The sequence below is a fragment of the Oncorhynchus tshawytscha genome, linkage group LG01 (assembly GCF_018296145.1).
Source record: "Oncorhynchus tshawytscha isolate Ot180627B linkage group LG01, Otsh_v2.0, whole genome shotgun sequence".
Classification (NCBI taxonomy): Eukaryota; Metazoa; Chordata; class Actinopteri; order Salmoniformes; family Salmonidae; genus Oncorhynchus; species Oncorhynchus tshawytscha.
The window spans coordinates 89,640,779-89,664,814 of record NC_056429.1 but is presented as its reverse complement, the minus strand read 5'-3'; the positions used below and the strand labels follow the sequence as shown (position 1 = coordinate 89,664,814).

The window sequence follows — 24,036 nt, the reverse complement described above, 5'->3', positions numbered from 1 at the left end:
ACAGACACAGGGAGCAGGAAACATTCTCTCATTAGACCCTGGGTCTCACAGACAGGCAGATGGCTCCCTCAACTGTCAATCCATCAGGACCCATGGAAACAAACCACTATTTTCCTTCTCTCTTCATTTGCCAATCCCTCCCTCTTTACTCCAAGAACATTTTCCTTGGCCAACTGTGCTGGTCCACCCTTACTGCCAGCCTTGAGGGTTAAGTCCTTCTGGAAATGGTGCGTATAACAATTCATGCTGCCAGCTCATTTCAAAACAAACAATTAAAGTGGTCATTATACTTCAATTCCAGTTTTGGGTAAATATGCATTTCTAATACCCATAGAAGAAAGATTGTGCTTATTATCAGCAGAGGTCGGCCGATTATGATTTTTCGACGCCGATACAGATTATTGGAGGACCAAAAAAGCAGATACCGATTAATCGGACGATTTTTATTTATTTTATTTGTAATAATGACAATTACAACAATACTGAATGAACACTTATTTTAACTGAATATAATACATCAATAAAATGAATTTAGCCTCAAATAAATAATGAAACATGTCCAATTTGGTTTAAATAATGCAAAAACACAGTTTTGGAGAAGAAAGTAAAAGTGCAATATGTGCCATGTAAGAAAGCTAATGTTTCAGTTCGTTGCTCAGAACATGAGAACATATGAAAGCTGGTGGTTCCTTTTAACACGAGTCTTTAATATTCTCAGGTAAGTTTTAGGTTGTAGTTATTATAGGAATATTTCCCTCTTTACCATTTGTATTTCATTAACCTTTGAATATTGGATGTACTTTTAGGCACTTTAGTATTGCCAGTGTAACTTCCGTCCCTCTCCTCGCTCCTCCCTGGGCTCGAACCAGGAACACACTGACAACAGCCACCCTCGAAGCACAGTTAACCATGCAGAGCAAGGGGAACAACCATTCCAAGTCTCAGAGCGAGTGACGTTTGAAACGCTATTAGTGCGCACCCCGCTAACTAGCTAGCCATTTCACAGCGGTTACACAAGCCTTATCTCGGGAGTTGATAGGCTTGAAGTCATAAACAGCGCAATGCTTGACGCACAACAAAGAGCTGCTGGCAAAACGCACGAAAGTGCTGTTTGAATGAATGCTTACGAGCCTGCTGCTGCCTACCATCGCTCAGTCAGACTGCTCTATCAAATCATAGACTTAATTATAACATAACACACAGAAATACGAGCCTTAGGTCATTAATATGGTCGAATCCAGAAACTATCATCTCGAAAACAAGCCGTTTATTCTTTCAGTGAAATACGGAACCGTTCCGTATTTTATCTAACAGGTGGCATCCATTAGTCTAAATATTCCTGTTACATTGTACAACCTTCAATGTTATGTCATAATTACGTAAAATTCTGGCAAATTAGGCGGCCCAAACTGTTGCATATACACTGACTCTGCGTGCAATGAACGAAAGAGAAGTGACACACTTTCACCTGGTTAATATTGCCTGCTAACCTGGATTTCTTTTAGCTAAATATGCAGGTTTAAAACTATATACTTCTGAGTATTGATTTTAAGAAAAGGCATTGATGTTCATGGTTAGGTAAACAATAGCCACAAAGATATGCACCGCATCGATTATATGCAACACAGGAAACGCTAGATAAACTAGTAATATCAACAACCATGTGTAGTTAACTAGTGATTATGGTTGATTGTTTTTTATAAGAAGTTTAATGCTAGCTAGCAACTTACCTTGGCTAACTGCATTCACGTAACAGGCAGTCTCCTCGTGGAGTGCAATGAGAAGCAGGTGGTTAGAGCGTTGGACTAGTTAAGGTTGCAAGATTGAATCCCCCGAGCTGACAAGGTGAAAATCTGTAGTTCTGCCCCTGAACGAGGCTTTTAACCCACCGTTCCTAGGCCGTCATTGAAAATAAGAATATGTTCTTAACCGACTTGCCTAGTTAAATAAAGGAGTGTAATTTTTGTATTTTTGTATTATTTTTTTATGTATTATTATTATTTTTAAAATCGGCCAAATTGGTGTCCAAAAATACCGATTTTCAATTGTTATGAAAACTTGAAAATAGGCCATAATTCAATCGGCCATTCCGAAAAAAAAAAAAAAAAAAAAAAAAAAAAAAAAAAAAAAAAAAAATTTAAAAAAAAATCCGTCAACCTCTAATTATCAGACCAATAAAATGACTCTCTAATTGATTCAGTGATGCACCACTGGGAGAAAATAAAGCCAAATCTGAAAGATAAAAAATACATGTCCTTTTCTCGCTGAACCCTCAGACACACAGAGCAGACAACACCGGATTCCAGTGAAATCAGCATAGGGCAATCCACACTGTATAGACTGGGGCTCATAAATATCTACAGCATGTTGTTGTTGGAGGGAGAATTCAGTCAGGCTTAAAGTAATCTATAGAATAAGATGGGAATCAGGGCCTTATTATGGTTCCATCCTTTCTATACACAAGTTACGTAAAGCATAGACAGGCTGTTGGACCTTCCCTCTGCAATGGAATCAGTTTCAATCAGAATGATTTTGGAAAAATGGGGCAATCATTTTTGCGTCACTGTGCTGTTGGAGACCGGAGTAACTATTCTTATTCTATTAACACAGTTGAGCTAGTCTAACAATCTTTTTGTGTTGTCTTAATGCCGTGTGGGAACCAGGCATAAGATGGGTGAAATGTAGGACTTCTGTTTGTGCTCTTTATTGCCCAGTCTAATCATGGCCTCGAGAACACTGGTTAGGCTCGAGAACACTGGTTAGGCTAAATATCCATCTTCATCACATAGCTGTAACAGCAGTTTCATTTGCTGTCAAATTAGCATAATAACCAACTTTATTTTTGATTGTGTATTAACTGTGATAGCATTGTTCACCACAGTAATTTCAGCTCGTTACAGACAACCACTGTCTCCCTCTGGATGTCTCAAAGTCACTCCCATGTTTCATTGCTAAGACAAATTGTTAACTGACTATATACGAGAAAGCTCAAATGTGATATATCATTCACAGTATATCAACTGCTAAATTCCCCGGATGTTTCTAACATCTCTCTGCTAGTACCTAAACCCCTGGGTTTTGTGCAGTTGGACAGTGCTACTCACAGTGACAAGATCAGGTTAGTTGGAAACTGAATTTATGATCCAATTAGATAGGAATAAGAAGTTAATTCAATCTTACTTACACACACACACACACCACACACACACCCCCATATGCTCAAAATGTGATCTCAAAATATGGTACTATATCAAAATATTGACATCAAAATGTGCCCTTGTTATACAAATGAAACAGGCTTGGTTATGTTTCCACTTGACTGAATAAATATGTATTCAATGTTCATGTACAGTCAAATGAAAAGGTTTGGTCACCCCTGACAATTTCCATGGTTTCCATTTATAAATAATTGGGTGTTTGGATCAGCAGTTTCATTTTGATGTATCAAATAACTGATGGACACAGTAATATTGCAGTAGTGAAATGAGGTTTATTGGATTAACAGAAAATTTGCAATATGCATCAAAACAAAATTAGACCGGTGCATAAATTTGGGCACTCCAATAGAAAAATCACATCCATATTTAGTAGAGCCTCCTTTTGCTAAAATAACAGCCTCTAGACACTTCCCATAGCCTCTAATGAGTGTCTGGATTCTGGATGAAGGTATTTTTGACCATTCCTCCTTACAAAACATCTCCAGTTCAGTTAGGTTGGATGGTTGCCGAGCATGGACAGCCCGCTTCAAATCATCCCACAGATTCTCAATAATATTCAGGTCTGGGGACTGGGATGGTAATTCCAGAACATTGTACTTGTTCCTCTGCATAAATGCCCGGGTAGATTTTGAGCAGTGTTTTGGGTCGTTGTCTTGTTGAAATATCCAGCCCCGGCATAACTTCAACTTCGTGACTGATTCCTCAACATTATTCCCAAGAATCTGCTGATAGTTGAAAGTCGCATGGATTCCACTCTAACAAGATTCCCAGTACCGGCACTGGCCACACTGCCCCACAGCATGATGGAACCCCCACTAAATTTGACTGTGGGTAGCAAGTGTTTTTCTTGGAACGCTGTGTTCTTTTGCCGCCATGCATAACGTCCCTTGTTATGACCAAATAACTCAACCTTTGTTTCATCAGTCCACAGCACCTTTTCCAAAATGAAGCTGGCTTGTCCAAATGTGTGTTTGCATACCTCAAGCGACTCTGTTTGTGGCATGTTGGCAGAAAAGGCTTCTTCCGCATCACTCTCCCATACAGCTTCTCCTTGTGCAAAGTGCACTGAATTGTTGAACGATGCACAGTGACACCATCTGCAGCAAGATGATGTTGTAGGTCTTTGGAGGTCGTCTGTGGGCTGTTTTTGACCGTTCTCACCATCCTTCTCCTTTGCCTCTCCGATATTTTACTTGGCCTGCCACTTCTGGTCTTAACAAGAACTGTGCCTGTGGTCTTCCATTTCCTCACTATGTTCCTAACAGTGGACACTGACAGCTTAAATGTCTGCGATAGCTTTTTGTAGCCTCCCTCTAAACCAGAATGTTGAACAATCTTTGTTTTCAGGTCATTTGTGAGTTGTTTTGAGGCCCCCATGTTGCCACTCTTCAGAGGAGAGTCAAAGAGAACAACAACTTGCAATTGGCCACCTTAAATACCCTTTCTCATGATTGGATGCACTTGGCTATGAAGTTCAAGGCTTAATGAGCTCACCAAACCAATTATGTTCCAATTAATCAGTGCTAAGTAGTTACAGGTATTCAAATCAACAGAATGACAAGGGTGCCCACATTTTTGCATAGCCTATTTTTCACATCAGATTTAATTTCATACAACTTTATATTGCTACACTAAAAATCTTTGTCTGGACAATACCCCTGTACTCAGCTTTTATTAGAAAATGAATGGCATGCCACTGTGATGATTTTCTGTGACGGCAGAGTCAATTATTATGCAGCCTCAGAGGGGTGCCCAAACTTTTTCATACGACTGTATTTCTATTGGTTGGTTAAATGTACATATCAATAAGGCGTTATGCCATTGGTCATGCATGCAGATTGGGAAGAATTGACATTTGCGATCTCCCCCTGTCAGATACTGCCATGCAAGCGGTAGGTCAAGTTCTGAAAAACTGGATTCTATCGTCACATTTACAATATGTACGAGTTCACTAGGTACATCGCCTGATGTGTGTAACCTGTAGGTATAAGGTACCAGTTAGATATTGGGGGCATCCTGGGATTAGCTTCTGTATGTTATTGCTGTAAGCATGCTCTAAATTGTAATGATGACATTAGCCCCTGCTAATTCACTTATTTCCATGTTAAACAGACAAATCACAAATCTACAGCCATCAACATCCTGTTGTCCTGCACATCTAATGTGCTTCCTTGTGTCTATCGTCAGAATAAACACCAATCAACTGGGATCGACGGCCGGACAGTCCTTTCTTTAAAAACACAACGCAAGAGAGTTATGAAGTATGATCACATCAGTTATACAAACATGGGTATCCTCTGTAAATTAAGTATTGGAAGTTTGTCAATGTCCTTTAATGTCTTCAATTCATGCCTCCAATAGGCAAGCGTCTTGCTTTTAGAATAGGAAAGACATGTTCAATTGCCTACAACACACAGAGATTCTCAATTTCTCCAGAGGAGGGATTATTTGTCATTCCTGATCAAGAAGTTGTAAAGCATTCAGTCCTTTTCAAAGGATGAAACAAATCACAGGCAGGGAAAGTTCGATTTAAATTTGCTCAACCTCCAGTAAGAATATAGTATCCACACAGGGGGTTTAATTTACCGAAAATACTAGGGCTACTCTCCATTTCTGGGTGTTGATCAGTGTTTTTAGCCTTTGGACTCAAAGCTCATGACAAATACCTGCAAAACCACCAAATCTGTTGGCTCACGTGGCTGCCATGTTTTTTTTCTCCAAGAAACAGCCTACAGCAGTCAGCATGAGGGCCAGTCATGCATTCCACACACAGTATCAGTCAAACGTTTGGACACCTACACATTCCAAGGTTTTTCTTTATTTTTACTATTGGACATCAGAACTGAAATAACACATACGGAATCATGCAGTAACCAAACAAGTGTTAAACAAATCAAAATACATTTTAGATTTTAGATTCCTCAAAGTAGCCACACATTGCCTTGACAGCGTTGCACACTCCTGGCATTCTCTCAAACAGCTTCATGAGGTACAGTACTCACCTAGAATGCATTTCAATTAACAGGTGTGCCTTGTTAAAAGTACATTTTTGGAATGTCTTTCCTTCTTAATGTGTTTGAGCCAATCAGTTGTGTTCTGACAAGGTAGAAAGAAAATAGCCATGTTTGGTAAAAGACCAAGTCCATATTATGGCAAGAACAGCTCAAATAAGCAAAGAGAAACGACAGTCCATCATTACTTTAAGAGGTGAAGATCAGTCAATAGGGAACATATCAAGAACTTTGAACGTTTCTTCAAGTGCAGTCGCAAAAACCATGAAGTGTAATGATGAAACTGGCTCTCATGAGGACTGCCACAGGAAAGGAAGACCCAGAGTTACCTCTGCTGCAGAGGATAAATTCATTCGATTAAAAGGCACCTCAGATTTCAGCCCAAATAAATGTTTCACAGAGCTCAAGTAACAGATATCTCAACATCAACTGTTCAGAGGAGACTGCGTGAATCAGGCATTCATGGTCAAATGACTCCAGAGAAACCACTAATAAAAGGACACCAACAAGAGACTTGCTTGGGCCAAGAAACACGAGCAATGGACATTAGACCAGAGGAAATCTGCACTTTGGTCTGATGAGTCCAAATTTGAGATTGGTTACAACTGCCATGTCTTTGTGAGACGCAGAGCAGGTGAACAGATTCTCGGCGTGTGTGGTTCCCACTCTGAAGCATGGAGGTGGTGGTATGATGGTGCTTTGCTGCTGAAACTGATTTATTTAGAATTACCTGGCACACAACCACCATGGCTACAACAGCAATAGGCCATCCCATCTGGTTTGTGCTTTTTGTTTTTCAACAGGACAATGACCCAACACACCTCCAGGTTGTGTAAGCGCTATTTGACCACGGAGAGTGACAGAGTGCTGCATCAGATGACCTGACCTCCACAATCACCCGACCTCAACCTATATTGAGATATTTTTTATTTCACCTTCATTTAACCAGGTAGGCTAGTTGAGAATAAGTTCTCATTTACAACTGCGACCAAAACAGTTACACATGGAATATACAAACACAGTAAATAACACAATAGAGAATAAAATGTTAATATACAGTTCTAAGGGAGGCAATAAATAGGCCATAGTGTCGAAATAATTACAATTTAGCAACTAAAACACTGGAGTGATAGATGTGCAGAAGACGAAGGTGCAAGTAGAGACAGTCGGGTGCAAAGGAGCAAAAAAATACATAACCGTGTGGGGATGAGGTAGTTGGATGGGCTATGTACAGGTGCAGTGATCTGTGAGCTGCTCTGACAGCTGGTGCTTAAAGTTAGTGAGGGAGATATGGGTCTCTAGCTTCAGTGATTTTTGCAATTCGTTCCAGTTATTGGCAGCAGAGAACTGGAAGGAAAGGTGGCCAAATGAGGAATTGGCTTTGGGGGTGACCAGTGAAATATACCTGCTGGAGCATGTGCTACAGGTGGGTGCTGCTATGGTGACCAGTAAGCTGAGATAAGGTGGGGCTTTACCTAGCGAAGACTTAGATGACCTGGAGCCAGTGGATTTGGCGAAGAATATGAAGCGAGGGCCAGCCAACGAGAGCATACAGGTTGCAGTGGTGGGTAGTATATGGGGCTTTGGTGACAAAACAGATGGCACTGTGATAGCCTCCAACACTAAGCAACTGGATGCAGTCTATTTTGTAAATGACAACGCTGAAGTCAAGGATCGGCAGGATAGTCAGTTTTACGAGGTTATGTCTGGCAGCATGAGTGAAGGATGCAATGTTGCGAAATAGGAAGCCGAGTTTAGATTGAATTTTGGATTGGAGATGCTTAATGTGAGTTTGGAAAGAGAGTTCAGTCTAACCAGACACCTACAGTGAGGGAAAAAAGTATTTGATCCCCTGCTGATTTTTGCCCACTGACAAAGAAATGATCAGTCTATAATTTTAATGGTAGGTTTATTTGAACAGTGAGAGACAGAATAACAACAACAAAATCCAGAAAAACGCATGTCAAAAATGTTATAAATTGATTTGCATTTTAATTTTTTTGTTGTTATTCTGTCTCTCACTGTTCAAATAAACCTACCATTAAAATTATAGACGGATCATTTCTTGGTAAGTGGGAAACATACAAAATCAGCAGGGGGGTGAAATACTTGTCCCCCTCACTGTAGGTATTTGTAGTTGTCCACATATTCTAAGTCAGATCCGTCCAGAGTAGTGATAGACGGGCGGGCAGGTGTGGGCAGCAATCGGTTGAAGAGCATGCATTTAGTTTTACTTGCATTTAAGAGCAGTTGGAGGCCACGGGACGAGAGTTGTATGGCATTGAAGCTCGTCTGGAGGTTAGTTAACACATTGTCCAAAGAAGGTCCAGAAGTATACAGAATGGTGTTGTCTGCGTAGAGGTGGATCAGAGAATCACCAGCAGCAAGAGCGATAACATTGATGAAAAACAGAGAAAAGAGTTAGCCCGAGAATTGAACCCTTTGCCACCCCCAAAGACTGCCAGAGGTCCGGACAACAGGCCCACCGATTTGAAACACTGAACTCTGAGAAGTAGTTGGTGAATCAGGCGAGACAGTCATTTGAGAAACCAAGGCTGTTGAGTCTGCCGATAAGAATATTGTGATTGATGGAGTCGAAAGCCTTAGCTAGGTCAATGTATACGGCTGCACAGTATTGTCTCTTATCAATGGCGGTTATGATCTCGTTTAGGACCTTGAGCCTGGCTGAGGTGCACCCAGGACCAGTTTGGAAACCAGATTGCATAGCGGAGAAGGTACGGTGGGATTTGAAATGGTCGGTGATCTGTTTGTTAACTTGGCTTTCAAAGACCTTAGAAAGGCAGGGTAGGATAGATATAGGTCTACAGTGTCTCCCCCTTTGAAGAGTGGGATGACCGCGGCAGCTTTCCAATCTTTGGGGATCTCAGACAAAACGAAAGAGAGGTTGAACAGGCTAGCAATAGGGGTTGCAACAATTTCAGCTGATAAGTTTAGAAAGAGAGGGTCCAGATTATCTAGCCCTGCTGATTTGTAGGGGAGAAAGGGGAGACTTGGGCAAGATGCTGTCGGGGGTGCAGGGCAGTTGACCGGGGTAGGGGTAGCCAGGTGGAAAGCATGGCCAGCCATAGAGAAATGCTTATTGAAATTCTCAATTATTGTGGATTTATCAGTGGTGACAGCGTTTCCTAGCCTCAGTGCGGTGGGCAGCTGGGATGAGGTGCTCTTATTCTCCATGAATTTTACAGTGTCCCAGAACTTTTTTGGAGTTTGTGCTGCAGGATGCAAATTTCTGTTTGAAAAAGCTAGCCTTTGCTTTCCTAACTGCCTGTGTGTATTGGTTCCTGGTTCCTGAAGAGTTGCATATCACAGGGGCTATTTGATGTTAATGCCATACGCCACAGATGGTTCGGGATGAGTTGGACCGCAGAGTGCAGGAAAAGCCACCAACAAGTGCTCAGCATATGTGGGAACTCCTTCAAGACTGTCAGAGAAGCATTCCAGGTAAAGCTGTTTGAGAGAATGCCAAGAGTGTGCAAAGCTGTCATCAAGGCAAAGGGTGGCTACTTTGAAGAATCTAAAATGTATTTTCATTTGTTTAACACTTTTTTGGTTAATACATGATTCCATGTATTATTTCATAGTTAAGAAAACTATTATTCTACAATGTGGCAAATAGTAAAAATACAGAAAAACCCTTGAATGTGTAGGTGTGTCCAAACTTTTGACAAGTGCTGTACGTATTATCAATGTGCCTTGCTTTCAGTGGGTGACAACATAAATTGATAAAATAGTAGCCTGCACAGAGAATTGACATAGACAACTAACAACCTTGACAAAACTTTTTTCTAATAATTTCTCATTTGCCAATATGTTAAAGGTAATATTTTAAAGTTTACAAAGTAAAATCAGGTAAAACAGGGTATGTACAGTACTAGCTACAGAGCCTTCAGAAAGAATTCACATCCATTGACTGTTCCACATTTTGTTGTTACAGCCTGAATTTAAAAATAGATTAAATGTAGACTTAGACAAAAAATACCCCATAATGTCAAAGTGGAATTATGTTTTTTTATTTTATTTTTCCAATTAATAAAAAATGAAAAGCTGAAATGCCTTAAGTATTCAACCCCTTTGTTATAGCAAGCCTAAATAAGTTCCGGAGTAGAAATGTGCTTAACAAGTCACATAAGTTGCATGGACTTATGCTGTTCAACAATAGTGTTTCACAGGATTTTTTTAATGACTATCTCTGTACCCCACACACGCAATTATCTGTAAGGTCCCCGAGCAGGGGACTAGGACAGGATTTTTTTTTTTAAATACAGAATGGAGCCAAGCACATTCAAAATCCTAGAGGAAAACCTGGTTCAGTCTGCATTCCACCAGACACTGGGTGATTGAGTCACTTTTCAGCAGGATAATAAGATAAAACACAAGGCCAAATCTACTCTGGAGTTGCTACCAAGAAGCCAGTGGATGTTCCTGAGAAGCCGGGTTAGATTTTCAAGCAGATTTGCAACTATGGCAAGCCCTGAAAATTGTTGTCTAGCAACAATCAACAAATTTGACAGAGCTTGAAGAATTTTGCAAAGAATAATGGGAAATGTTGAACAATCCAGGTGTGAAAAGATCTTAGAGACTTTCCCAGAAAAACTCACAGCTGTAGTCGCTGCCAAAGGTGATTCTAGCATGTATCGATTCTGGGGTGTGAATACTGATCTCATTTAAATTTCTGTGTTTAATTTTCAATACATTTGCAAAAAAAGTTTAAAAAACACGTTTTCACTTTGTCATTATGGGGTAGTGTGTGTAGATGGGTGAGAGAAAAATATATTTTATACAGTAACACAGTTCCACAACAAAATGTGGAATAAGTCAAGGGGTATGAATACTTTCTGAAGGCAGTGTGATTAAAAGGGAGGATGCCATCAGCACACAAAATAGTTCTGGTATGACTCAAGTCTTAAAACAGGTTTTACCCAAATTAAAAGACCACAGCGGCAAGAGATCCAACAGCTCTTGAAATTAGTTCTAGTCTTCTGAACAACTCCAAACTATTGAACAGTTGCCTTATCCCTCAGTCAAAAGTTAATTCCCACAGATGTCAATAAACACAACACATTTAGTGGCTTTGTTCACATTTGTTCCTCATCTGCATGGCCTTGGTTGTTCTAGATTTCCACAGTGGTACACTAAGACAAGCCAAAACTGTTAGGATCATGTCTTCCCTTAGGCTTTGCCTGTGAGCCTGTACATTTCCAATAAGACCTGGAACTGATAATGTTCTTCAAACAGTGATTTTGTTGTGTCTAAGGCAACAAGCAAATTTATGAGTGCCATCTGAAACAGACCTGGGCAGGGCACTGGGGTTGTAAAACAATCACTTACTGCTGTAAAGGAAGGAAACGAAACCAAACTCCACTTTTTACAAAGTTAAGAAACACTGTCTCTAAACCTCACTCATACAATAACTGCACACATTAATTTATTTATTTTTTACTATAGGATTGACCGATTGTAATAAGTAACTCAAGCTATATAAGGTAATAAGTAACTCAAGCTATATAAAAATAGACTTTTGTCCTCATAGATCTTCAGCATCTGGTAGGTAGGCGAGGTAGACCCAATTCCCCCAGATCTACAGAAGGCATCAAAATGTGTATATGGGCATGGGGCAGGAGCAGTACGCCATGAGTGTTAGAATGTAATGGGTGCATTCTGTTCAAATCACAGTGAGAGGGAACATTCACAGACAGCAAATGGAAATCTGAATATCAATTATGCAAAAGCAGAGCTGGGGAGTATTTGTAAACTCAAAAAAATCCAGAAAACCCAATAACACTAAAATTCTACTGGCAAATCCATTGTTCATCCTTCCAATAAAACAAAGCACATTGTTGAAGAAGGGTAAAAAGGGGATCTGCCCTCTTCCATAAAACATGTTTAGCCCAAGGAAAATAAATTGAAACAGGGTCTTAGGGCAAATCTGAGGCAGCAGCACTTTCATTAAAAGCACAAAGAGGCTCTATTCCAGTTAGTGCTGGTCATCCTCAGAACCACTCCTGACCTGTGCTCTTCACACAATCCCAAACTCTTCTGGGAAGTGCAGTCTCTCAAACACATGAGATTGTTTTGTCAAAGCTGAGAACAAGTTGGTTACAAAGAGTCAATGTTCACACTTGACAGAGGGCCAATAAATACAAACAGAAAGTGTGAGACCTTTCAGGGCAGTAGCCCTCTCTCTACACATAAACAGTTGAAGCCCAGAAGGAAAACCCTGTTTAGTCAGCAGAGTAGTGAGGATGGCCTGTGTGTTATAAGTCCTCATGCCAAAGTACACATTCCTGCTGGTACCATCCCTGGCCAGTCCCTTCAGAGTCATATTACTGTCTCACAGGCTGTACGGTGGCTTGAGCACATCTGCACCTTGTTAGACATAATACTGTCAGGGAGACAATCTTACTTATCCAAGTATTACAACCATGTGTGTCCAAGTGGTTTTACTGCCTCCTGTTCTACAGAGAGACTAAGCGTTGGAAAGCATTATGTTAATACTTCATCACTAGAATAGACTTGACACACTATTGTAAACCTTATCAGGAAATCAAAGATGACAAAATGAAAAATGGAGTAAGCATTGAGGAAATGTATTTCTTTGACCATAATTCAGACTGGTGTGCCTAATCTTTCGTCATTACATTAATTGGACTTGATTTACACTCATTACCTGTAATGTAATCCAGCAGTAATGAATGTGTCCTATGAATGCTTTATAACGAGAGTCAATGTAATTCCTCACATGCCTGTGGTGTACTGTATCTCTATATCGACAGGTCCTATGGAAAATGGAGCCATTGTGTACTGGGCAGCGCAGACCAGTGGGGTTTTGCCCAAACAGCCTCTGGCTCCCTTGACAGAAATATATGGTGGTGAAGCATTTGCAATTCAGAATGTAATGACTACGGCTAATAAGCTGCATAAACATTTCACCACTCAAAGCAGCATTCATCACTCTCTTTTGTCTTCGCCTTGTCAAATGTCTCCATTCAGAAGTAGTGGTACTTGTCAAAACACTGTATGCCTAACCAACTGTCTCAATCATTTAAAAAAAATAGCATTTTTCATCTTTCATGGACCCATAGAAAGGTCAGTTACATATATCTCACAAGTTATATATTCCTCAGAAGAGGAAAAAGTCAGAAAGTAATAATAAAAGTCATAATTTAAAAGCTCACAGAGTAAAATTATTTCAGAGTAGGCTCCTTTCCTCGTCATGGCACTGAGTACTACCACTGCTGGAGGTGACGAGCTCAAAGCACCCAAACCACCCTATCGAACAAAACAATCATGGAAAAACACTGACAGTTATGTACATCAGTGGAGCTCCTCAAGCACTGCAAGAAGACAGATCAGCTCCAAACTAGGTTCATTTATATGGCTTAGCCAGGAAACAGATACAGTTGAAGTAGGAAGTTTACATACAACTTAGCCAAATACATATACACTCAGTTTTTCACAATTCCTGACATATAATCCTAGTAAAAAGTCCCTCCCTTAGGTCAGTTAGTATCACCACTATTTTAAGAATGTGAAATGTCAGAATAATAGTAGAGAGAAAGAATAAAAGCTTAAATAAATCATTCATCACATTCCCAGTGGGTCAGAAATGTACATACACTCAATTAGTATTTGGTAGCATTGCCTTTAAATTAACTTGGGTGAAACGTTTTGGGTAGCCTTCCACAATCTTCCCACAATAAGTTTGGGGAATTTTGGCCCATTCCTCCTGACAGAGCTAGGTGTAATTGAGTCAGGATTGTAGGCCTCCCTGCTCGCACATGCTTTTTCAGTTTTGCCCACACATTTTCTATAGGATTGAGGTTAGGGCTTTGTGATGGCCACTCCAATACCTTGACTGTTGTCCTTAAGCCATTTTGCCACAACTTTGGAAGTATGCTTGGGGTCATTGTCCATTTGGAAGACCCATTTGCAACCAAGCTTTAACTTCCTGACTGACGTCTTGAGATGTCGCTTCAATATATGCACATCATTTTCCTGACTCATGATGCCATCTATTTTGTCAAGTGCACCAGCAAAGCACCCCCACAACATGATGCTGCCACCCCCGTGCTTCACGGTTGGGCTAGTGTTCTTCGGCTTGCAAGCCTCCCCCTTTTTGCTCCAAACATAACAATGGTCAGTATGGCCAACCAGTTCTATTTTTGTTTCATCAGACCAGAGGACATTTCTCCAAAAAGTACGATCTTTGTCCCCATGTGCAGTTGCAAACAGTAGTCTGGCTTTTTTATGGCGGTTTTGGAGCAGTGGCTTCTTCCTTGCTGAGCGGCCTTTCAGGTTATGTCGATATAGGACTCATTTTACTGTGGATATAGATACTTTTGTACCTGTTTCCTCCAGCATCTTCTCAAGGTCATTTGCTGTTGTTCTGGGATTGATTTGCACTTTTTGCACCAAAGTACGTTAATCTCTAGGAGACCGAACACGTTTCTTCCTGAGCGGTATGGCGGCTGCATGGTCCCATGGTGTTTATACTTGCATACTATTGTTTTACAGATAAACGTGGTACCTTCAGGCATTTGGAAATTGCTCTCAAGGATGAACCAGACTTATGAAGGTCTACAATATATTTTCTGAAGTCTTGGCTGATTTGTTTAGATTTTCCCAAGATGTCAAGCAAAGAGGCACAGAGTTTGACAGGTACGCCTCCAACCGACTTAAATTATGTCAATAAGCCTATCGGAAGCTTCTAAAGCCATGACATCATTTTCTGGAATTTTCCAAGCAGTCAACTCAGTGTATGTAAACTTCTGACCTACTGGAATTGTGAAAGTGAATTATAAGTGAAATAATCTGTCTGTAAACAATTATTGGGAAAATTACCTGTGTCATGCACAAAGTAGATGCCCTAACAGACTTGCCAAAACAATAGTTTGTTAACAATACATTTGTGGAGTGGTTGAAAAACGAGTTTTAATGACTCCAACCTAAGTGTATGTAAACTTCCGACTTCAACTGTAAGAGCAACACACACAGGATAAAGACAAGTAGACAACAACCCACAAAAACAGTAGTTCCTGCTGATCTGGAGCAGAGCAGTGGAGAGATTTAACTTGGGGTTTCACACTTTGTGATCAACTGGCCCATCCAGTCCATCTTTATTCAGCCTAGTCAATATTAGATCAGGGATCGCTCTGCTGGATCAAAAGGGCAGAAACTGGAAGGGCCTGGAATGCTCTCTAAACACTTTCTGGCTCCATGTTAAACCACATACAAGGCAAAGGTCAGGATAGAGCAGGGGCATCAAAAGCAATGTGCTCTCCACATGACAACACATTTCCCCTCACAGGTAGGCTAAAGATAAACAGTGGGAGTGGTGGTAAGAGACAACAACCTAGCGTAATTTACACACAATTATTCATATGAATCAACCCAAGTGCATCCTACGACACATACATAGCAGGAAAAAATATTTTGGGGGATTTCAAAAAACGGACTCGGGTCCTATGCCGAGTTATTCCGTAAACAGAGATTGCAACATGCCACATCATTATAAATTGTCTGAGGAGAATAAAACTGCACTAGGTGTTGGCTCTGACCGAGGGAATAGTATTCCAGGAGGACTAGGTGTTGGCTCTGACCGAGGGAATAGTAATCCAGGAGGACTAGGAACTAGAGGTCGACCGATTAACCGAAATGGCCGATTAATTTGGGCCGATTTCAAGTTTCCATAACAATCGGAAATCTGTATTTTTGGGAGTCGATTTGCAGATTTTAGACCTTTAATTTAATGTTTATTTAACTAGGTAAGTCAGTTAAGAACACATTCTTATTTTCAATGACGGCCTAGGAACAGTGGTGTTACGGATACAGGTATCCTGTGTGTGTGTGTGTGTGTGTGTGTGTGTGTGTGTGCTTTTCTCTCCTTCTCCTCTCACAGATGAAAATAATTACTCCCCAATCAGTCACCAATCATCAATCAGAAGACACACCTCCTCCTGTTTCCTACCCAATCATAGTTCCTTTCCCTTGGTTTAAAAACCCTGTCAGTTGTTTGCTCTGGAGCTCAATCTCTCTGTAAATGCCATATGTCTGTAGATCGCTCTGTTTCACCCACTCCTACTATGGCTCTATCGCTCTTTATATATTGAGCATTCTTTTGCTTGAGCACCTCCATATCACTTTGTCCTAACCTGTTAGTATTGTTTGTTGGTTATGGTGTTTGTTTGTTTGCTGGTGGGAAAAGGGGGAACCAAGACAAGTCGCCCATGGGCATACACTACCCATAGGTAGACTTTGTTAAATACACTAGTTGGAACTGGGCGGACCACCCACTGTATTTTTGGTTAGTTAGCTGTTAAAATAGGCTAGTCTAGCTTAGGGGTGCTTTGGATGCTTATTGTTTCTTTCCTTGGGTCCAGCTCAGCCCCTTTTCCTGCCCCCCCATTATTGTGTGTTTACTAATAAACCCTGAGTTTGACGGTAGATTTCAGTTGTCGTGGTCATTTCGTTCTCACTTTTACTTTGTCACTATTATAAATTGCATGAGTTATGTTACGGGTCTCGTTACCATCTCCCCTAGACTGTTGGGCCAAAAGGGATTCGTAACAAGTGGGTTCACTGCCTTGTTCAGGGGCAGAACGACAGATTTTCACCTTGTCAGCTCGGGGCAACCTTAACTAGTCCAACGCAATAACGACTTGCTCTCGTTGCACTCCACAAGGAGGCTGCCTGTTACGCGAATGCAGTAAGGTAAGTTGCTAGCTAGCATTAAACTTACCTTAAATCAATCAATCATAATCACTAGTTAACTACACATGGTTGGTGATATTACTAGATATTATCTAGCGTGTCCTGCGTTGCATATAATCTGACTGAGCATACAAGTATCTGACTGAGCAGTGGTAGGCAGAAGCAGGTGCAAAAACATTCATTCAAACAGTACTTTCATGCGTTTTGCCATCAGCTCTTCGTTGTGCATCAAGCATTGCGCTTTTAATGACTTCAAGCCTATCAACTCCTGAGATGAAGCTCGTAACTGACGTGAAATGGCTAGCTAGTTAGCGCGCGCTAATTGTCGGTGTGTTGCTGGTTTGAGCCCAGGGAGGAGCGAAGAGAGGGACGGAAGCTATACTGTTACACTGGCAAACCTAAAGTGCCTATAAGAACATTCAATAGTCAAAGGTTAATGAAATACAAATGGTATAGAGGGAAATAGTCCTATAATAACTACAACCTAAAACTTCTTACCTGGGAATATTGAAGACTCATGTTAAAAGGAACCACCAGCTTTCATATGTTCTGAGCAAGGAACTGAAACATTAGCTTTCTTACATGGCACATATTGCACTTTTACTTTCTTCTCCAACACTTTGTTTTGCATTATTTTAACCAAATTGAACATGTTTCATTATTTACTTGAGACTAAATTGATGTTATTGATGTATTATATTAAGTTCAAATAAGTGTTCATTCAGTATTTTTGTCATTGTAAAATCGGTCGATTAAATCGGTATTGGCTTTTATGATCCTCCAATAATCGGTATCGGCGTTAAAATCATAATGGGTCGACCTCTACTAGGAACACTCAAATATCAGAATACATTTGTGAATGAATACCATTATTATTACAAACATTATTTCAGCAAATGAATCAAACATCCAGTGAGCTGTTCAAAACTGAACAAAATGTAACCTGAGGATTCAGTTATGACATCAGCAGAGAATGAAGAAACTCTCCCTCTACTTTAAAACACACTTGATATTTTTTATGTGCACTTCCCAATGCATTAATTCATTATTATTCCAAAGAGAGCTTTGATGTAAAAGCTGAGGAAGCACAGCATGGCCATTCACACTCGCAGACGCAGCTACAATGTTGTCCGCTGAGCCAGAGCAGAACAACCAGCTTGTCAATAATTGTGTTGCAGAGCGGAGATCAGATCAAACACATTGGAGCCAGAGATAAAAGCTGCCAATCTGGTTACCATACAAGTCCAGTGAGTGCATTCTCACCAAGCCGCAGCAGCTCCGAATACAATAATGTGACAGGTCGGGAAAGCATCCATCATCCGACCTGGCTGCTAAACACTGACGACCTCCAATCTGCATGGCTGCATAGAGGCCTAATTTAAGGCCTTTCAGTATATAGTTTACTCAGTCAGTTCAAGGCAGCAATTTTCTCTGTTTAGGTTAAGTCTCCAAAGTGAAAGTGTTGGGTTGAAACTGTAAATGTCTGGGAGATGTTTTGGGTAAAATGTCTGTAAACAAGAACTTGCTCGGTGGAGAGCAATAAATTTGATTATATTTAAATAGTTACAGAGGCCTCCTGAGCTGTGAGTACAGACAGAAACCTGAACGTCTGATGTACATCCCATCACACCATTCACTGTAAGATGCAAAAAAGGGTCAGGTAGCCTAGCGGTTAAGAGCGTTGGGCCAGTAACTGAAAGGTCGCTGGTTCAAATTGCAAAGCAGACTAAGTGACACATCTGTCGATGTGCCCTTTTATAATGTGTTTTTATTTTACTAGGCAAGTCAATTAATTAAGAACAAATTCTTATTTACAATGACCGCATACCCCGGCCAAAGCCTAACGACGCTCAGCCAATTGTGTACCGCCCTGTGGGATTCCCAATCATGGCCAGTTGTGATACAGCCTGGAATCGAACCAAGGTCTGTAGTGACACCCCTAGCACTGAGATGCAGTGCCTAAGACCGCCCTTGAGCAAGGTAGTTAACCCTAAGTGTTCCTGTAAGTCGGTCTGGAAAAGAGCCCCTGCTAAATGACTACAATTTTTCATATAAGTGTATTGTTCAATTGAAATACACACATGATTTTTAACATTTATTTAACCAGGAAGGGCTCATTGAGATTTAAAATCTCTTTTTCAAGAGTGTCCTGGCCAAGATAGCAGCACCAAGTCATTACAAAAATTACAGACAAACATGAAAAACTACAAGTAATCTAGTAAAAAGCATAGTATTCACAAGAATATAACAAAATCAAAAACAGCAAATTTAAAAACATTGACAGGTCAGTGAATCAGTCTCAAGATCACTCATTAGTAATTTAAAAATACCAATCGGGACAAGTTCTTCCAGTTTAAAAGTATATTGTAAGGCGTTCCAAGACGATAGCGCAGAGTACATAAAAGCCCTTTTACCAAATTCAGTTCGGACATTTGGAACAGTTAGCAGGATAAAGTCCAGCGAACGAATAGAGTACCCGCCACATTTCTGAACAATAAAAATGCCCAAATACAAAAGGTAGTGAACCCAAAATGGCTTTGCAAATAAAAGTATACCCGTGCCTGAGCCTACGAGTGACTAGAGAAGGCCAGCCAACCCTGGTATACAAAGTGCAGTGGTACGTAGTTGCAGTTTAAAATAAATCTCAAAGTGCCTGTAAACAGTCCGAAACAGAGGGTTCCAGTCTGCAATAGCAGGAGCCTGTACACAGTCCAAAACAGAGGGGTTCAGTCTGCAGTAGCAGGAGCCTGTAAACAGTCTGAAACAGAGGGTTCCAGTCTGGAGTAGCAGGAGCCTGTAAACAGTCTGAAACAGAGGGTTCCAGTCTGCAGTAGCAGGAGCCTGTAAACAGTCAGAAACAGAGGGTTCCAGTCTGGAGTAGCAGGAGGAAGCATAATGCTGTTGCGCTCTCAACCACCGTGGTCTCCTATTACTGTTGTTCTCCTGCAACAATGCTAAGCAGCATCCACCCAAATCACAGACAGACAGCTCAGATCAGCTATAGGCCTAACTGTAGATATAGCTTGTCTTACACATGGATAGAAAAACAATGAAAGTGCATTATTTTGCAGGCTCATCTCCTTCCATAACAAAAGTCAGACATCAGATGCCCCCTTCCCACAGGAAGCATACCAGCGGCAACTTGATCACCCCTATTTAAGTACAATGTGGGAGTTTAGCTCAGCAGTGTCATTTGTGAGAGGTACCCTGTGATTTGGCCTTGAGGCGTCCCACTGCCTTGTACTCGCCAGGGAAATAGGTAACTGCTCGCTGATAACTGGAGATTAGGCCTTTGTTAATCAAATCAGAATGCCCAAGAGTCCTTATCTAGCTGCACCACCTATCAGTCTAATGTCAAATGTAAGGGACAGAATGACTGATCACAAAATGACAAGAGGAGCAGTTAAGAGCGTTGGTGTTATCACTGGGGTTGGTTACATGATAAAAACAGTCATTTTTTTGCTGAAAGGACAACAACTAAGTGACGTGTTTGACCTCGTCAATCCTGTATATTAAGGTAACAGAGAAATAAGAATGAAAGGCTTGGGAGAGAACTATAGTTCTTATGCTATATACTACAGGCATTAGCCTATTCCTCAATTGAAATTATATGACCATAAATAAACAGGGATTTTAACAATGGCAGACGGACCCATAAGGTTGGCATATTTTGTTACAATGTAGCCTATACATTTCCTGCCAGTATAGCGGGGGAATATATTTCAACAATTAAGTATTTGTAGCAGATATACTTCACTGTTGAGGTCTTCCTAAATAGTCGACTAAGTAAGCTTTGTGTGCGTGAAACGCAGCTCTTCATAAAGTGTTTACAACCGCCCAGCTATTCAATCACAGCGAAATTATACGATACCAGACAGAGCAACGTTCAAATCATACAAGAACTATATCCCTCTTTTCAAGCAAATTAAAATAATCTAGTTGATGATGGAAACAGATTTTGGAACGATATATTTCATAATATAAACCGCCTATCAAAATAGCCACTTGTTAAACATCTTCACGGTATTTTTTACTTTAGTCTTGAAAGGATTCCACGGACTAAAATCTCCTGAAAGCGAGCTATGATGTGTATTTATTACGTTAACGATTTACCGTTTAAGAACCAAACGGAATCAAATAGAGAAAAACTTAATTATGTTGGACAAATTCAGTTAGGTCGCAAATCGCTTCGTTCCATTTAAGAAACGTTTTGCAGCAGAATTGACGTAATGAATACACCCCTGATGCATTTTCAATAAGAGCAAAAAGTGTCGGGGGTTAACATACCTTTCGATTTAACGTTGTTCCCGAATAGAAATAATATGCTATGCCAAGCACCCACAGGACCGCGAAGCATAGTAACATTCTCGATTTCCTTCGCATTGCTGTCTGTTTGAATGTGAAATAAATGTCCGATAGCTTTATGCTTTGATTAAAGCGTCCTATATCCGAGCTGTGTGCCTGCTATCGACGAGCAATGTTCAGTGCAAGCTTTGGCAGTCCAGCAGAAAAAACAGGAAACAGCCAACATCACGAGGTTAGAGGGGAAAGGCCGTCTCTAATCCAATCACGCTCCGTGGAAGGAGGAGTGATGGGGGTTGGTACGTTTGTCGCTCTGCAAGCGTTCTTGACATTGACAGAAGAAACATTGTTGCAGTCTTGTGTCGATGTATGAGTGAATTCATCATTTTAGCTTCTGCAACATTGTCGCCGTGGATTTTCAAACAACCCCGTTTGTGTAACAGATTAAGCGGACCCTGCGGCCTGTGTATATGGTATTGTAATCCATAATATAAGAGTAACAGAGAGGGTTGTGTTGTTCACTGTCCCCCACGATGAAATCGGGGAGGGAACTGTGGATCCGTTTCCGTCCATACGTTATTCGTTGGTATGTTCGTTTATTCGTATGTCAGTCACACGCGATATTTTAGAGAGGAAAGTGCACTGGCCAGATTTTGACGAAATGTGGGTGAATTGTCGCGTTCCTATGCTATTCGGAACTAGGAATCTCGGAAATGTCCAACTTGCTGATTTGTTCAATGCGTCACGTGTATAACTACAACCAGTTTAAAAAATCGGAGATTTCCGAGTTACCTAGTTCCGACTAGCACTTGAACGAGGCAAATGATGAGTCTTGCCGTATACAGCCGGCATTTACAAAATTACACTGATTGGCCAGATGGTGGCGCTATAACAAGATATTGAAACTGCAAACTTTGAAAGGTAATGCCCAAGATCCTAACTTTGTGTTGCGTATCGGGATCATTGGATTCTAAGGCCCCCCGATAATTTGTTCCAATTATATTACGTATATTATTTTTTTTTTTATTATACTTTAAAAAAAATCTATTTCAAAGGGCAATTGTATTTTTCTAAAATAATATAATTTGAGCATACTTTTGGTCATGTAGTGTATATTGTATGTTGACACCTGCTCGTCTAACATCATAGGCATTAATATGGAGTTGGTCCTACCTTAGCTGTTATAACAGCCTCCACTCTTCTGGGAAGGCTTTCCACTAGATGTTGGAACATTGCTGCGGGGAATTGCTTTCATTCAGCCACAAGAGCATTAGTGAGGTTGGGCACTGATGTTTGGCGATTAGGCCTGGCTCGCAGTCGGCGTTCCAATTCATCCCAATGGTGTTTGATGGAGTTGTCGTCAGGGCTCTGTGCAGGCCAGTCAAGTTCTTCCACACCGATCTCGATAAACCATTTCTGTACGGACCTCGCTTTGTGCACGGGGCCATTGTCATGCTGAAACAGGAAAGGGCCTTCCTCAAACTGTTGCCACAAAGTTGGAAGCACAGAATCATCTAGAATGTACTGCAGCGTTAAGATGTCCCTTTACTGGAACTAAAGGGCCTAGCCCGAACCATGAAAAACATGTAGTGGGGCAGGTAGCGTTCTCTTGGCATCTGCCAAACCCAGATATGTCCATCGGACTGCCAGATGGTGAAGTGTGATTCATCACTACAGAGAACGCTTTCCACTGCTCTAGAGCCCAATAGCGGCGAGCTTTACACCACTCCAGCTGATTCTTGGCATTGTGCATGGTGATCTTAGGCTTGTATGTGGCTGCTCGGCCATGGATGAACAGTTATTGTGCTGATGTTGCCTCCGACTCGGTAGTGAGTGTTGAGCCATTTTTAGGCGCTACGCGTTTCAGCACTCGGTGGTCCCTTTCTGTGAGCTTTGTGGCCTAACATTTCGCGGCTGAGCCGCTGTTGCTCTTAGACGTTTCCACTTCAAAATAACAGCACTTACAGTTGACCGGGGAAGCGCTAGCAGGGCAGAGATTTGATGAACTGACTTGTTTAATAGGTGGCATCTTATGACGGTGCCACGTTGATGTTCACTGAGCTCTTCAGTACGGGCCATTCTACTGTCAATGTTTGTCTATGGAGATTGCATGGCTGCCTGCTCGATTTGATACACCTGTCAGCAATACAGCTCAGTATTTCTATTATTTAGTTTATACAGTCTTTTTGCTCATCTTTATCAAGAGATCCAATAATTTTGGTGTTTCCTTGCCTAAGCAACTCTCTTATTATTGGTGTCCTTTAGTAGTGGTTTCTTTGAAGTAATTTGACCATGAAGGCCTGATTCACGCAGTCTCCTCTGAACAGTTGATGTTGAGATGTGTCTGTTACTTGAACTCTGTGAAGCATTTATTTGGACTGCAATTTCTGAGGCTGGTAACTCTAATGAACTTATCTTCTACAGCAGAGATAACTCTGGGTCTTCCTTTCCTGTGGTGGTCCTCATGAGAGTCAGTTTCATCACAGTGCTTGATGGTTTTTACGACTGCACTTGAAGAAACTTTCAAAGTTCCTGAAGTGTTCTGCCTTGACTGACGTTCATGTCTTAAAGTAATGATGGACAGTCATTTCTCTTTGCTTATTTGAGCTGTTCCTGCCATAATATGGACTTGTCATTTTACCAAATACGACTATCTCCTGTATACCAACCCTACCTTGTCACAACACAACTGATTGGCTCAAGCGCATTAAGAAGGAAATAAACTCCACTATTTAACTTTTAAAGAGGCACACCTGTTAATGCATTCCAGGTAA

General features: G+C 40.9%; 1 protein-coding gene across 1 annotated transcript in view; it reads right to left on the bottom strand.

The window, feature by feature from the left end:
* Positions 1 to 21,474, bottom strand: part of LOC112259988 (polypeptide N-acetylgalactosaminyltransferase 2-like) — a 127,858-nt gene extending 106,384 nt beyond the window's left edge. Inside the window, exon 1 of the mRNA XM_024434752.2 lies at positions 21,248 to 21,474. Within this exon, the coding sequence (XP_024290520.1) occupies positions 21,248 to 21,343 (96 nt within the window). The 5' untranslated portion in view covers positions 21,344 to 21,474. The remainder of the gene's footprint in view (positions 1 to 21,247) is intronic.
* Positions 21,475 to 24,036: the final 2,562 nt, after the last annotated feature.